This window comes from Ailuropoda melanoleuca, chromosome 4 (genome assembly GCF_002007445.2).
Source record: "Ailuropoda melanoleuca isolate Jingjing chromosome 4, ASM200744v2, whole genome shotgun sequence".
NCBI classification, from domain to species: Eukaryota; Metazoa; Chordata; class Mammalia; order Carnivora; family Ursidae; genus Ailuropoda; species Ailuropoda melanoleuca.
In genome coordinates this window covers 88,477,422-88,490,684 of record NC_048221.1, presented here as the reverse complement: position 1 = coordinate 88,490,684, position 13,263 = coordinate 88,477,422, and the positions used below count along the sequence as shown (strand labels likewise).

General features: G+C 37.1%; 1 protein-coding gene across 1 annotated transcript in view; it reads left to right on the top strand.

The window, feature by feature from the left end:
* Positions 1-371: 371 nt before the first annotated feature.
* RAB1A (RAB1A, member RAS oncogene family) overlaps positions 372-13,263 on the top strand; it is a 29,124-nt gene continuing 16,232 nt past the window's right edge. The window contains exon 1 of the mRNA XM_002927662.4: positions 372-616. Within this exon, the coding sequence (XP_002927708.1) occupies positions 594-616 (23 nt within the window). The 5' untranslated portion in view covers positions 372-593. The remainder of the gene's footprint in view (positions 617-13,263) is intronic.

Genomic DNA, 13,263 nt, shown 5'->3' with positions numbered 1-13,263 from the left:
TGTCCCTCCCCTCCCCCTCCCCCTTGGGGCACTGACTCGCCCGGCTGCCACGTCTCACTGATGACATCACCAGGGCCGCTCGGTCTTAGCCAATCCGCTAGGGGGAGTCCGAGCGAAGTCCTAGCCAGCGAGTCAGCGGGGCGGGGAGCAGGGAGGGGCAAGAAGGGGAGGTGAGAGAGTGGGGAATGGGGCGGGCAACAAGCTCTCAAATACGCATGCACCAGAGGCGCGAGGCTTGGCGGGAAGATGAGTCCTGGCTGCCGCGCCGCACCGTAGGTCTTCAGCGCCCACTGCGGTGTTCGAACTCTCTTTCCCGGCGTGCCGCGCGGTGCGCCCGCCCTCTGGGCTGTGTAAAGACCCCTCGGTCTAAGGCTTTCCTATTTCCTGGTTCGCCGGCGGCCATTTTGGGTGGAAGCGATAGCTGAGTGGCGGCGGCTGCTGATTGTGTTCTAAGGGGACGGAGTGGGGGAAGACGTTTGCTCTGCCGGAACAGCCTGTCTCATTCCTCTCCCTCGATTACCCGTGGCGTGAAGAGTTTGGGCGGCGGCTGCAGCAGCAAGGGCGGCGGTGGCGGCGGCGGCAGCTGCAGTGACATGTCCAGCATGAATCCCGAATAGTGAGTGCAGGAGAGCACCGGTCGGCTGGGTCCGTGGGCCAGCTTGGAAAAGCTTAAGGGGGGCGAGGAGGGCTGAGGCAGGGGTGGGGGGCTCGGCCGCGGTGAGGTGAGGGTGGTGGGGCAGGAGATGCTGGCGGCCGGGAGTCCGGCCCCATTGTTTGACGGAGGAGGGGCGGCCAGGGGGAGGGGTCGGGCCGGAGGGGTGAGCCGCCCGGGCCTGGACAGGTCAGGTTAGAGGCCTTGCGTGCCGGGCCGGTGCGGAGAAACAGTCTTTTGAGGGGGTTGGGGCGTTTGGGAGTCGGTGGTGGGGCGGTGGGAAGGGGTAGCTTCACGCGGAGGCAATGACTTTTGAAGGAAGACTTGTTTTTAAGGGGAGAGGCTAGGGTGGGAGAGCTGTCCTAGAGGGCACTGTCAGACCCTGTGCCCGCACTCTGCGGAGCTGTCAGAATCATCAGGGTGGAAATCAGCTTTACTTGTAAATCTTGAGCTTGTTGGCTCTATCCTTTCACCCTCCCGGCTATGTTGCAGGTAATATGGATGCTTTTCAGGACTACGTGGAATTGAGGGGAATGAGTAGATGGTGAGAAGAGGTTTTAAATTTTTAGTGTTTTTTAGGTTATTTCCTGGAGTTCTTCAAGAACTCAGGGGGCCCATTGCCTTCCTGAAAACCTGGGCATTTGTGAGAATTGTTTTTGGAGGACACTAAAGTCATTTTGTTTCCTGTAGGTTGAGAAAAAAAAAATAAACAGAACTAAGACGTAGGAACATTTTTCTGATATTATCAAGTTAAAGGAAGACTGCTGTCAAGTTGAAAGAGAAACGAATGGGCTCTATGATCTGTAGGTTTTGGGTTACCTGCTTGAATGCTCGAAGATAGGGAATGAGGTTCCATGACGTGTCATGAAAAGTTAATGCATTTCTTTTTCTTCCTTACTCAAGAAGTCACCACAGCATATGTGACACACCAGACACCTTTCCTGGGAACTGGTGTTCACTTTCTTTGGAAGACTTCGTTGGGCTCTCCTTAATGACCCTTTAAAATCCTCCTTGAGTTTACGTATATAAATTAATGAATAATTAGAGGAGATTTAATTGGTGTTCCTCTTCAGAAGGCTTTGGGGGAGAGAGAGAATTGTGTGTGTGTGGTTTTTTGTTTGTTTGTTTGTTTTTTAAGCAAAAGTCAGTATTTTAAAAACTGAGTATATTTTAAAAGCTGAGTATATTTGCTGCTTTGGTCAATTACTGCTAACCATTTCCCCTAAAAGGTCCACCCATCAGTTTAGCTGACTGTCATGTGTGTGTCACATGGCTCTTGCAAAATGCATTTTGACTTCAAGTTTTGTAATACGGTGGTTTGATGCTGAAATGTCCCCTTTTGCACTGAACAGAAGCTACTGTATTTCATTAAAATTTTATATACTTTAAGAAGTTGAGGATAGTGTTCTCATAGTGCCATATTTGCTATGTTGGCATTTTAAATTTCTTTATCAAGGACTCCGAGGACAAAGTTGGTTTTGCATAGTTAGGGAGAGTTGAACTCAAGGTTCCTGATATGGTGGTTTTCCTGGCAACAGTGAAGTCCATGAATTTGCCACTTATGGAGACCTGTAAACCTCCTCTTTTCAGGGAGTTTCTTATATTTGCTACATGTATTTAGTACTATAAATAGATCTTTACCATTAGTTGAACAGAACCATGACAAATTATTTAGCTTCTGAATTTGTTTCTCCTTTTGTAAAATAGGATCGTAGGAATCATTATTCCTATCAGGGTAGTTGTGAGATTCCAGTGTATGTAAAAGAAAACAGAAGAGCACTCTAGGTGGTGTATGTCATTATCATGTATGACATTCTAATAGTGCTAGGATTTAGGAATATGACCCTTACCCTCAAGGAGTTTATAATGGGATATAGAATATAGATTGTCATATATGTCAAATACCAGTAGATCTAATTTGTTCCACATGTGCAGGATGGCTAGGAGCAACAAGATTCCAAAGGAGCGAGGAGGACTGTGGTTGGCTAGTTGGGTTCAGGAAAAGTTTATAGAAAAGAAACTTCTAAGGGAATTATTAGCAGTAGATTTAGAGAAGTAGTAGGGAATGAGGAGGATTTTTCAAGGGGGAAGAAGGAAGAATGGTTAGTAAATGGCAGTGATAGCAATTCTTAAGTAAATACAATGCCAAACCCTCAGATTAATGACCTTAATAGAATCAAACCCAGAAATCATTTTTATACTTTTCCTGCCATCGACTATGCCAGTACCAAGTCTACTATATTTATATTCTAGACCGTGTCTATAAAATAGGAGTTTGGGAAAACCTTTGGAAGAGGGTTACTGAAAATTACTTGGAGAGGAGGTGATGGATGTTTTATTAGGGAAGATCACAAGGGCAGACAGCAGGCAGATTTTTAACAATGTGACCAGCAGTTTTTTCGTTTTGTCTTTAATGAAGTTTGTTACCAAATTGGAGAATAGAGAAAAGAAGGGAAGAAATTCTTAGGGTTTTATTACCAAATACCTTGTTCTACTTTAATACCTTGTTCTAAGCTTTAAAATCTTACATTTTTTCTAAAATTAAAACTTTTAATGGGTGAGTGCCTTTCATGATTCCATGATGTTTCTTAATAGCATTTATAGCTCTGTGTGTGTGTGTGTGTGTGTGTTAGGTATATTATACATTATAATACATGTGTATTACAGCATACGCGTTATATGCTGATGTGAAAGGGGGGTAGTAGTATACTAGATAATGTTTAAAAGTGCAGTCTAAATGTTCCTTGATTTTTGGTTTATCATCTACTAATTTATCTTCTTTTAGAAACATTTAAAACTGCTTAATGGATGCCAGTGAGTTTGGTAATGAAAATGGGCTCTTGACAAAAGAGGTCTGGTTTTCTCAGAAGGAACAGGTTTTTAGATTATTGGTTGACGTAGGATTACCTGTTGGTAGCTTTTATATTGAATGCTTTTACTTTATGATCTTTAAATTGTAAGCTTGGTTTGGAAGTGAGGAGAATAAGAAATGTATCAGTCAAAGGTTAAATTTAAATTGTAAGCTGTCCCTTTGACTACTTTCTATCTTACTTGGCTAATATGGGAGAAATGACAACCCTGGGTTCTTTATGGTAGAAATTAAGGGTAATGACTGAGTTTTCTGAATTTCAAGTACAAACAAAAGGAAAAAGCAACTGGAAGTGGAATCTGAGTAGTGGAAAATGTAGATGGAAAAGATCAGAGCTTTCTTTTTTCTGGAGATCTGAAGAAAGATTTTGATTTTCTGAGCTAGGTGGTGAAGCAGGCAGTGATTATTTCAGCACACTGGTTAAGAAATGCTTAACATTATTCTCATACCAGAAACATTTTTTTCTAATCCATTAGCTTTTAGTGGATTTTTTAGTGTCAAGGAAATCATTTTGGCTACTTCATCTATAAGAAATGTGTTAATAAAGTATGTGTACCTATTATGGGTATACTAGTTAACTATAATAGGAAGGATTATAGTCTACTTGGATCAACTGTAGTTCTTCAATGCAGAAAAATTTTATAGTAAATGCCTGTTTTTGTTTTGTTTTGTTTTTTAATATGCCTCCGGAGTGATGTTAAAGATTATGGTTCAAGATTTAATCCGTCTTTTAAACTTTGCTCTTCTGTCATAGTAGACTTAAGGAACATTTGACTTTTTTTTTTTTGCCAGCACTGCTTTGAATTAATCTGTCTTTTAATCTAAGGGTTTGAATGTAAAAGCAACTGAATCGTTTTGTTATCTCTGTCAGTATAATTTCATTAATAAGTATGTCATAATTGGCTTTCATATAATTTTTATTTAGAATTTTTTTATTAGAAAAGAAGCATAAATCAACTAAAAGTAAGTTGCCTTTTTGTTGTCTTGATGACTTTCTGGTGGTGTTGGTAGTGGTTTGAAAAATTCAGAAAATTTTAAAGCAGAATAATAACCAGTATTCTCACCATTGGGTGTATGATTTCTTAATGTCTGTAGAGAATCAGCAGATGAGATTCCTTACCCAGTGTAAGTTTCTAGGAGCTGTATAGAATCTCTGCAGAATGAATGGTAAGAGTTTTGTGTGAATAGACGATCTTGTAAGATCATTTGAAGATAACTGAAATTTTGCATTTAAAATTTCTTTTTCATAATTAAGTTAAAACAAGTTATTGACAGCTTCTTACGTATTTCAAATAAAATTTTTAAAGTTTAAAAAATAGTGTTAAAGATGGAAGAGCTTCAGAATCAAATGTTCTCTTGACAACTCTTTAATTGACATTTGAAGAGAATTTTGCTTTATAAGTAATTTATTTCTTGGATAGTTCAGTCTTTTTTATTCTGGAAGCAATCTTAGTAATTTGTGGTCTAACATTTTGTTATGTTCACATCCTATTAGCAATCCCTTGTGTACATGTGTTTTCTTGGCCACTTTGACTATACGTTTATGATAGTTTTACTATTTGCAGTTGTAGAAGTTTCGTTTTTAGTAATTAAGAATAGATTCCTTTTGCTAATGTTATCTACTTTTGTCTCTTCCTAATATATGAAAATATTTAAGGTCAAGTAAAATCCTTTTTAAAGTTTTTGAGATTTTTTTTAAGGTTTTCTAAAAAATACTTTGATTAAGGTGAAAATAAACCAAAAATGGGTACAGGATGCCAGTGCATGAGATATTTTAGATATGTCACTTATCGGTATTTTTTTTAATGTTTTATTATGCTACGTTAGCACGTATCAGTTTTTTATCACTCTGAACTCAATTTTGGAATTTTAGTAAAAGAGTTAGGGAAAATGCCTTTTTTTTTTTTTTTTTAATCTTTACGGGGAGAAGGGAGTGGTCAGACTATTCCACTGTTTTCCTGTAGAAGGTGGAGCTGATATAGCTCTTTTGATGTCTAGAATAGAATTCAGGGAAGAACAGCTAGGTCTTGGCTTTTCTTTGGAACTGCTCTGTGAGTGTTTTAGATTATAAAAGGGTAACGGTGGAGTGATATTTGAAAAAAATAATAGTCTTGAACAAGAGAACAAGTGTTGGTTTGTTGACTGACTTTAATAATTAAAGAAACGGGGTACAAAATAGAAGTAGGAAATGAAGCTTTCCTTGGTAGTTTTGTGGCTGGTTGGCTCAGCTTTATTAAATCCAAGGTTGTGATAGGTCCTGATTAAGTTTACTCTGTTCCCTGTCTGTAGATTCCTAATTCTGACATGTAGTGTTACATGTAAGTGCCTTTGCTCACAACCGGGACCATTCTTTGGAAACCTCATTTTTTAATAGTAGCTAGTATTTAATGAGTGCTTAGTCTGTGCTAGCTGCTTGGCATAAGGTCTTTACACAGGGCATTTTATCCAGTCTGCCCTTCAAACTAGTGAGCTTTACAAATGAAGTTGAATAAATTATGTAATTGAAGTTTTCCAAGAACAGTGATGGATTCAACTTGTCTGAATGTATTTCCTTTGAATAATAATAGTGCCTAAATGGAATTATTCTTTGTCTTTTCCACTGTGCCTATAGATATTTTCCAACAACTTGATTGAGGGCAATTACTCTTTTTTTTTTTTTTTATTTTAATTCCAGTTAACAGTGTTATATTAGTTTCAGGTGTACAGTGTGGTAATTCAGCACTTCCACACATCACCTGGTGCTCATCACAACAAATTCGCTCCTTAATCCTCATCACCTATCTCACCATTCCCCCACTCCCCTCCCCTTTGGTAACCATCAGTTTGTTTTCTATATTTAAAAACCCATTTCTTGATTTGTCTTTCTTATTTTTTCCCCTTTGCTTGTTTGTTTTGTTTCTAACATTCCACATATGAGTGAAATCATATGGTATTTGTCTTTCTCTGATTGACTTATTTTGCTTAGCATTATACTCTAGCTCTATCCATGTTGTTGTAAGTGGCAAGGTTTCATTCTTTTTTATGGCTGAATAATATTCCATCATATAAAAATATATATTTTTTACATCTTTTGTTCATTCATCAATCGATGGACACTTGGGCTGCTTCCATAACTTGGCTTTTGTAAATAACTCTGCTTTAAGCATAGGGGTGCATGTATCCCTTTGAATTAGTGTTCTTGTATTCTTTGGGTATATAGGGCAGTTATTCTTAACCCATTTATGGTCATGTACCCCTAGGAACATTTGATGAACTCTGTGGACCTGCTTCTTTTGTGCATACATGCTCATAACATTTTGTATAAAAGTGCATGCTTTTATATGACTTGAGCCTATTCATGAACCTTAAGAATGCCTGATTTAGGAGATTGAAAACAGAAAAGAGAATGTTTACTACTATTCTTTCAAAATGTGAAAACCTGAAAATGACAGTTTAATTTAAAATCTGGTATCCTGAACTAATTAGTTTTAAAACGTGAGATGTGTTTGGGCATGCTTTATTTTGATGACCTGTTGTCTTTCTTTTTTTGAAATGCTACCTTTCTGTTTCTCATTAAGTTTTTAATATATGAATTGTTTCCAAGAGCCTTGGAACAGGCATACTAAATTCACAGAACATTAGCGTTCCCATTAAGAGCAATAGGTCATCTCTGTAGTATCTTTACTACCTCGGAATCCATATGGATGTAGTTAGGATAAATGTCTAGCCAAGTTTAATATAGTCCTAAGTGTTTGGTGATACTTATAAAAGTAGTTGAATAGCTAGGTTTACAAAAGGACTTTGAAGCAACTTTGTGAAATACACACTGTGGATAATTATTTAGTGCTTTATTTGTAGATGGGTATTGAGCACCTGTCTTCTAAAGAGCAGTTGGGTTCATCACTTATTGAAAGCTAATGAAGTCTGAACTCTAAAGTTTACCATGCTTTTTGACCTGAGCTAACTTATTCTCTACTAACGCAGACGTTCTAAGTTAATTTAAATAGTGAATCAGACTTTTCTTTATATTTGGTCAGGTCCTGTGTGCTACTTTATAGATGGTTTGATTCATTCTGATAGGTTTTATAAGGTTTTATGTGGATGACTTAAATTACTGATATTTTTATCACGAGTATATAAAATATCATTGAAGGAATGTGGTGTGATAAAAAACAGCGTTTGAAGTTAACAAACCCTAGGTTTAAGTTTAGACTGCCCCTTACCTCTGCAAGTTATTTATAAGTTTTGAGCCTGTTTCTGTATGCATAAAATTGATTTGTACCATCTCAGTTCTGAGTCTTCAGAGTAAACTGTACTGTACTATGCAGATGTTATTTGACAGGTATGTTCTGGATGTTAGAATATATGTAAATGGTGAGTCGTTTCAATTTTAAAGCTTTTCTTACACATGATTAATCATCACACAATTATATCTGTTTTTGTCTACATTAACAATTTTTTCAATACAGATTTTTAAAAAATCTTCCAGTAGATGCATACATACATGTGTATGTATACACATGCATGCATATGCACACACACTCAGAGTTAATTTAACCTTAGAAGAAAGCTTGGTAAAGAAAACAGCCAGCCCTTTCTCTGTCACCGGTAAAGATCATGCTAGGGGTTGGGAGGGGTGGTGGTTGTTGTTGTTGTTATTTATTATGAAACATGGACTCTGCTCCCAGGTCCTTACCAGTTAGTTAAAGAAATGACTCATCCTCAAACAAGTGTAATCAGTATCATAGTATTAGCAAAGATCAAATCTTGTGATACTTTCAAAGAGTAGAATGGCAAAATAGCACAAAGGTTTAGAGAAAAGGCCTGTGGTTTTTATCATTAAAAGAAAGTTACTTATGTTTGGTTTAGCTGGAGAGTAATAGCACTGAGGAGTACTTTCCAGAATGCTTGGTGCTAGTAGTGGGATGTGGTCAACAGCTAACAGCTTGAGTTGTTACCACCAGCCAGAGATTTTATGTATGTACGTTCTTTCAATTCTGTGAAGAAATAGTGTCTTAGTTTTACCGATGGGGAAACAGAGGCAGAGAAGAGTTTAGGCTTGCCTAAGAGAGTTCAGAGTAAGTAGCAGAATTGGAATTTTAACTCAAGGGCCTGTGATTTCACAGTCCTAGTATGCCATTTCTAATTTACTGTGTCTGGCTAACTCTAGGAATTTAAAATTTGAGCCAGTTAATTAAGTGACTAACATTTCTGTGATCAGTTAATTAAGTGACTAACATTTCTGTGATCAGTTTGTTTTAAAATTCAGGATTAGAGAGGTCTTTTTAGAAATGTTAAGGGTTTGTGAAGTGCATGTTATGAGGTACATATTATGGTCTTTGACTTTCTCCTTCACATCTTGTGTTGGGTTGATATTTAAAGCTTCTTTAGGCTTAAAGTTAATTATTGCATCCATTCTCAGTTTTTCTACCCTCCTGACTATTCTTGAGTATTTATACTTGGGGCCTTAGAGGTCATGAGAACTGTCTTTCTTTTGCTGGAGAGGGCACAGTTGCTGCAGACCATGTTACTATTTTATGTGTTACTAGGCTTTAGGAGTTGTGACTAGTGTGATCATACTTACATATGTGTGAAAATGCTTAAAACTGTTAGTTGGGTAATTTTTAAACTTTTGCTTTAGATTACAATATAATAGTAAACTCCTGTGACATTTTGTCAGCTATCTTGAACAGAAGCTTTGGATAAAGAGCTTCAAAGTTTTTGTCAAAGCTCTTGAAGGTTTTCTTCAAGTTAGAGTTTGGAGAGAGGAAGGAAGAATAACAGTAATAGCCGCTTCTTGTGCTCCTGTCATGTGCCAGATACTGTGCTACAGGTTGTAGAGGCATTATTTCTAATCCTGACAAGAAGCTTAATTGGGTGATAGAGGGTGCTAATGGAATCTCTTAGAGATGAGGAAATTGAGGCTCGTGGTGAGTGAGTACCTTGCCTCAAGATCTGACAGCTAGTATGTGATGGAGTCTGGATTAAGATACAGGTCTTTCCAGCTCGAAAACCCATACAAGGCTTTGAAAGGTAGAAGAGGTAGAGGCTAGGGGCACCTGGGTGGCTCAGTCGTTGAGCGTCTGCCTTCGGCTCAAGTCATCATCCCAGCGTTCTAGGATGAAGCCCGCTTTTCCCACTCCCCGCCCCGCTTGGGTTCCCTCTTTTGCTGCCTCTCTGTCAAATTAAAGAAAAAAAAATCTAAAAAAAAAAAAAAAGAGGTAGAGGGTAACAAACCTCCTCCCTGGCATAGTTTTCAGCAAATGCTTGTTAACGTAGGTTGTGAGACCATCTATGTACTTTCTTGTCCTTTTGTATGACTTGCCACTTCCTTTAGCACTACCAACCTTTCCTTCATTTTCAGAATTCCTGCTTTGAATTTTTGGAGCACTGTTCTAAACAAAGCTAAAATGGAACCTGAAAAAGTAATTAATTGTCTCTGAATATCAAAGAAAAATGTGTGTAGCCTTAGGAGTAGATTATGGGGACAGTTTTTAAAAAGTTGCTTGGCTATTTCCTTAAATTTGGAGGAATGACTCCCGTATCTCAGATTCTTGATAATTGATTATTTTGACTGTTTATTTTGACTAACAGGCTGCTTTTGTCCATAGCCGAAGGTTTATTTTGTTTTTTATTTAGTTTAAACCTCAAAGTAATACGTGCTTTATAAAATTCAAACAATGTAGAAATGTGTGAAGGAACTAGAAGTTCTTACCTCTGTTCTCCAGCCCAATGGTCAATTTTGAATTGTTTTCTGTGGAGCATACTTAAAATGAGTGAAGAATAGTTGGTGTCAGACACAATTAATTGCAGCCCAGATTTTAATTCATCATTCCATACCCCCAAGTCTAGTAGTGTATAATTTAATAGTGAATTAAAATTTGGCCAGTATGTCATGATATCATAGCCATAATTTTGTTTTAAATGTTATATGTGAGCTTAGTTCTAGGCTATTTTCAAGTATTGACATTTATAAAAAGGTAAAGTAACATAATTCCTGTCATGGAAGTGAATTTGTTCCAGATGAAAAACAAATTTACTTTCCACTGAACTTTTTAAAATAGTAGGCCTGTTCTAAGGTATATTTATATTGTAGGTGACATTATGAAATTTGTATTTTGGGGGTACTGTGTAGATAAAAACAACTTTATGTTATAGTCCTCCATTGTTTTACTTTTGTCTTTTCTTCCTTCCAAAGGGTGGGATGTTGAAAGTTTTGTTAATGTCACCTTTCCCTTAAAATATTCACTAACAGGTGAACTGATTCTGATAATTTAAATTTTATTTCATAAAAGAAGGAAAAATATTTATTTTCATTTAATCCAAAAATTTGACTTCATATACTTGTGGCTATACTGGGAATGTGCCAGTGCTACCTGCTGATAACCTCAATCCTACTCTACCTACTTAGAAATCATTTGTGTTATGACCGTCACGCTGAACAAATTTGCAAAAGTGTTAAGTCTTTGAAAAAACCTTCTGATTAATACTTTTTCGTCCTCAACAGTTTTTTTTTTTTGGTTATAAAAGTAATATGAGCTTACTGCAGACTTTGAAAAAAGTATAAAGAAGAAAATATCAGTTGTAATCCCCAAATTTAGAAGTGTCCATTTCCCCCCATATTTTTTATGTATGTGAAAAATTAAAAGAAAATAAACATGTGAAATGGGTTATACTAAACAAAATGTAATCTTTTCACATAAGAGTGTTTCACATAAACAGTCTTTTTAGAGATTTTAGAATTCCCAGTAGCATTTTAGATTCAGACATAAGCAGATTTCTCTCTTACTATAGTTTCGTAACTTCATGAGAAGGAAGCCATTTTACCTAAGTACAATTTTGAACCAAGTTTATTTTAGTAACTTTCTAAAAGTATAATGCTTCATACTCTGGTAATAGTGTCTTTTTTAATGGTACAGAAAATTTTTTGTTAGTGCTTGCATGCAAAAATGGTAGAGGCGTCAGGATTATGTTCAGATCTTAAATGGAAATAAAGAATCTCCAGTGTTGCTAAAGTGGACCATGAACTGACTTACAGGAGAAACTGATAGCAGAAAGTTTTTCACTTGCTATTATCTTTGATGCCCCACCATCTAGTTGTTAAAGGCTGTTAATTTCCCCAAATCTACCCCTTTTTTGTCTAGCCTTAATCTGTGTCAGCCTTACCTTAACTTTCTTAGCTTTCTCACTGAATTATCTCCTCTTTAAATTAAAATGTAATATCTGCTTGTGTTGTTATAAGTTCAAGCAGTTCAAAAGAATTTTCCCTGATAATAAAAATACTTGTGCCTCAAAAGCAGCTATTAAATTTTTATTTTATAGATTCCAGAATGATTTATGATTTGTTGATTTAACTTGAGAAAACACAAAATATGTCTCAGAATGTTTAAAAAATATCAGGAGATAGCTTTTCAAAAAGATTTTGTTTTGTATCCGTTTCACTAATGTTCTCATACTTTGTTTTTTTTTTTTTTTTTAAAGATTTTATTTATTTATTTGACATAGACAGAGACAGCCAGCGAGAGAGGGAACACAGCAGGGGGAGTGGGAGAGGAAGAAGCAGGCTCATAGCAGAGGAGCCTGATGTGGGGCTCGATCCCAGAACACCGGGATCACGCCCTGAGCCGAAGGCAGATGCTTAACCGCTGTGCCACCCAGGCGCCCCCATACTTTGTTTTTTTAAACCTTTTTATTTTGAAATAAGTTTAGATTTATAGAAGAGTTGTAAAAATAGTACAGAGAATTCCTGTATTCCCTTCACCTAGCTTCCTCTAATATTAACATCTTTCATACTAAGGTACATTTATCAAAATTAAGAAATTAGCATTGGTACATTATTAACTAAACGATAGACTTTTTTTTTTTTTTTTTACAGTTTCTTCAGTTTTTCTGTTACTGTCCGTTTTCTTTTGCAGGGTCTAGTCCAGGATACCATGTTGTATTTAGTTGTTCGATGTTCTAGCCTCCTTCAGTCTTTGAGTTTCTCAGTCTCCTGTTTTTCGTGATCTTGACACTTCTGAAGAGTACTATTAGGTATTTTGTAGAATGTCCTTCAATTTGGATTTTTCTGATGTCTTCTTATAATTGGACTGGGGTTATGGACTTTGGGAAGATATTGTAAAGGTGAAGCACCTTACTCGCCACATCATATCAGAGGGTACATGATATCAACATGACTTATTCCTGGTGATACTTACCTTAATCACTCAGTTAAGGTGGTGTCTGTCAGATTTTTCCGTTGTAAAGGTACTATATTTCCCTTTCCATACTCTTAGAAAGCAGTCATTAAAAGCCCACACTCTACAAAGCAGAATTAAGTCCATCTCCTAGAGGGAGGAGTATTCAGAGAAATTGTGGACATATGTTAAAGCCACCGCAGTAATAAATATTTGGCTGGGGGGGGCATACTTTGAGGCCATGTAAATATCCCGTTTTTCTTTAAAGTTTGATTCACAAATTTTAGCATTAACCGGTGGATTTTGCCTGCAGCAGTTCTTACTGTGGTAATCTGTTGATGAGTTTCTACTTCTCTAATTCCTTCTACACATATTATTTAGACTCCTGCAAGGAAGATTGGTCTCTTCTCCCATTTATTTATTTAATAATTGGTACCAGTATGAACTCATGGATGTTTATTTTATTCTTTGGCTTATAACCCAGTACATGGTTGTTTATTCTGTGGCTCAAGTTATTCTGCCTTGACCAGTGACAGAACTTTCAGGTTGGCTCCTGTGTCCTTTTGACATGCCATGTCCCCATCCAT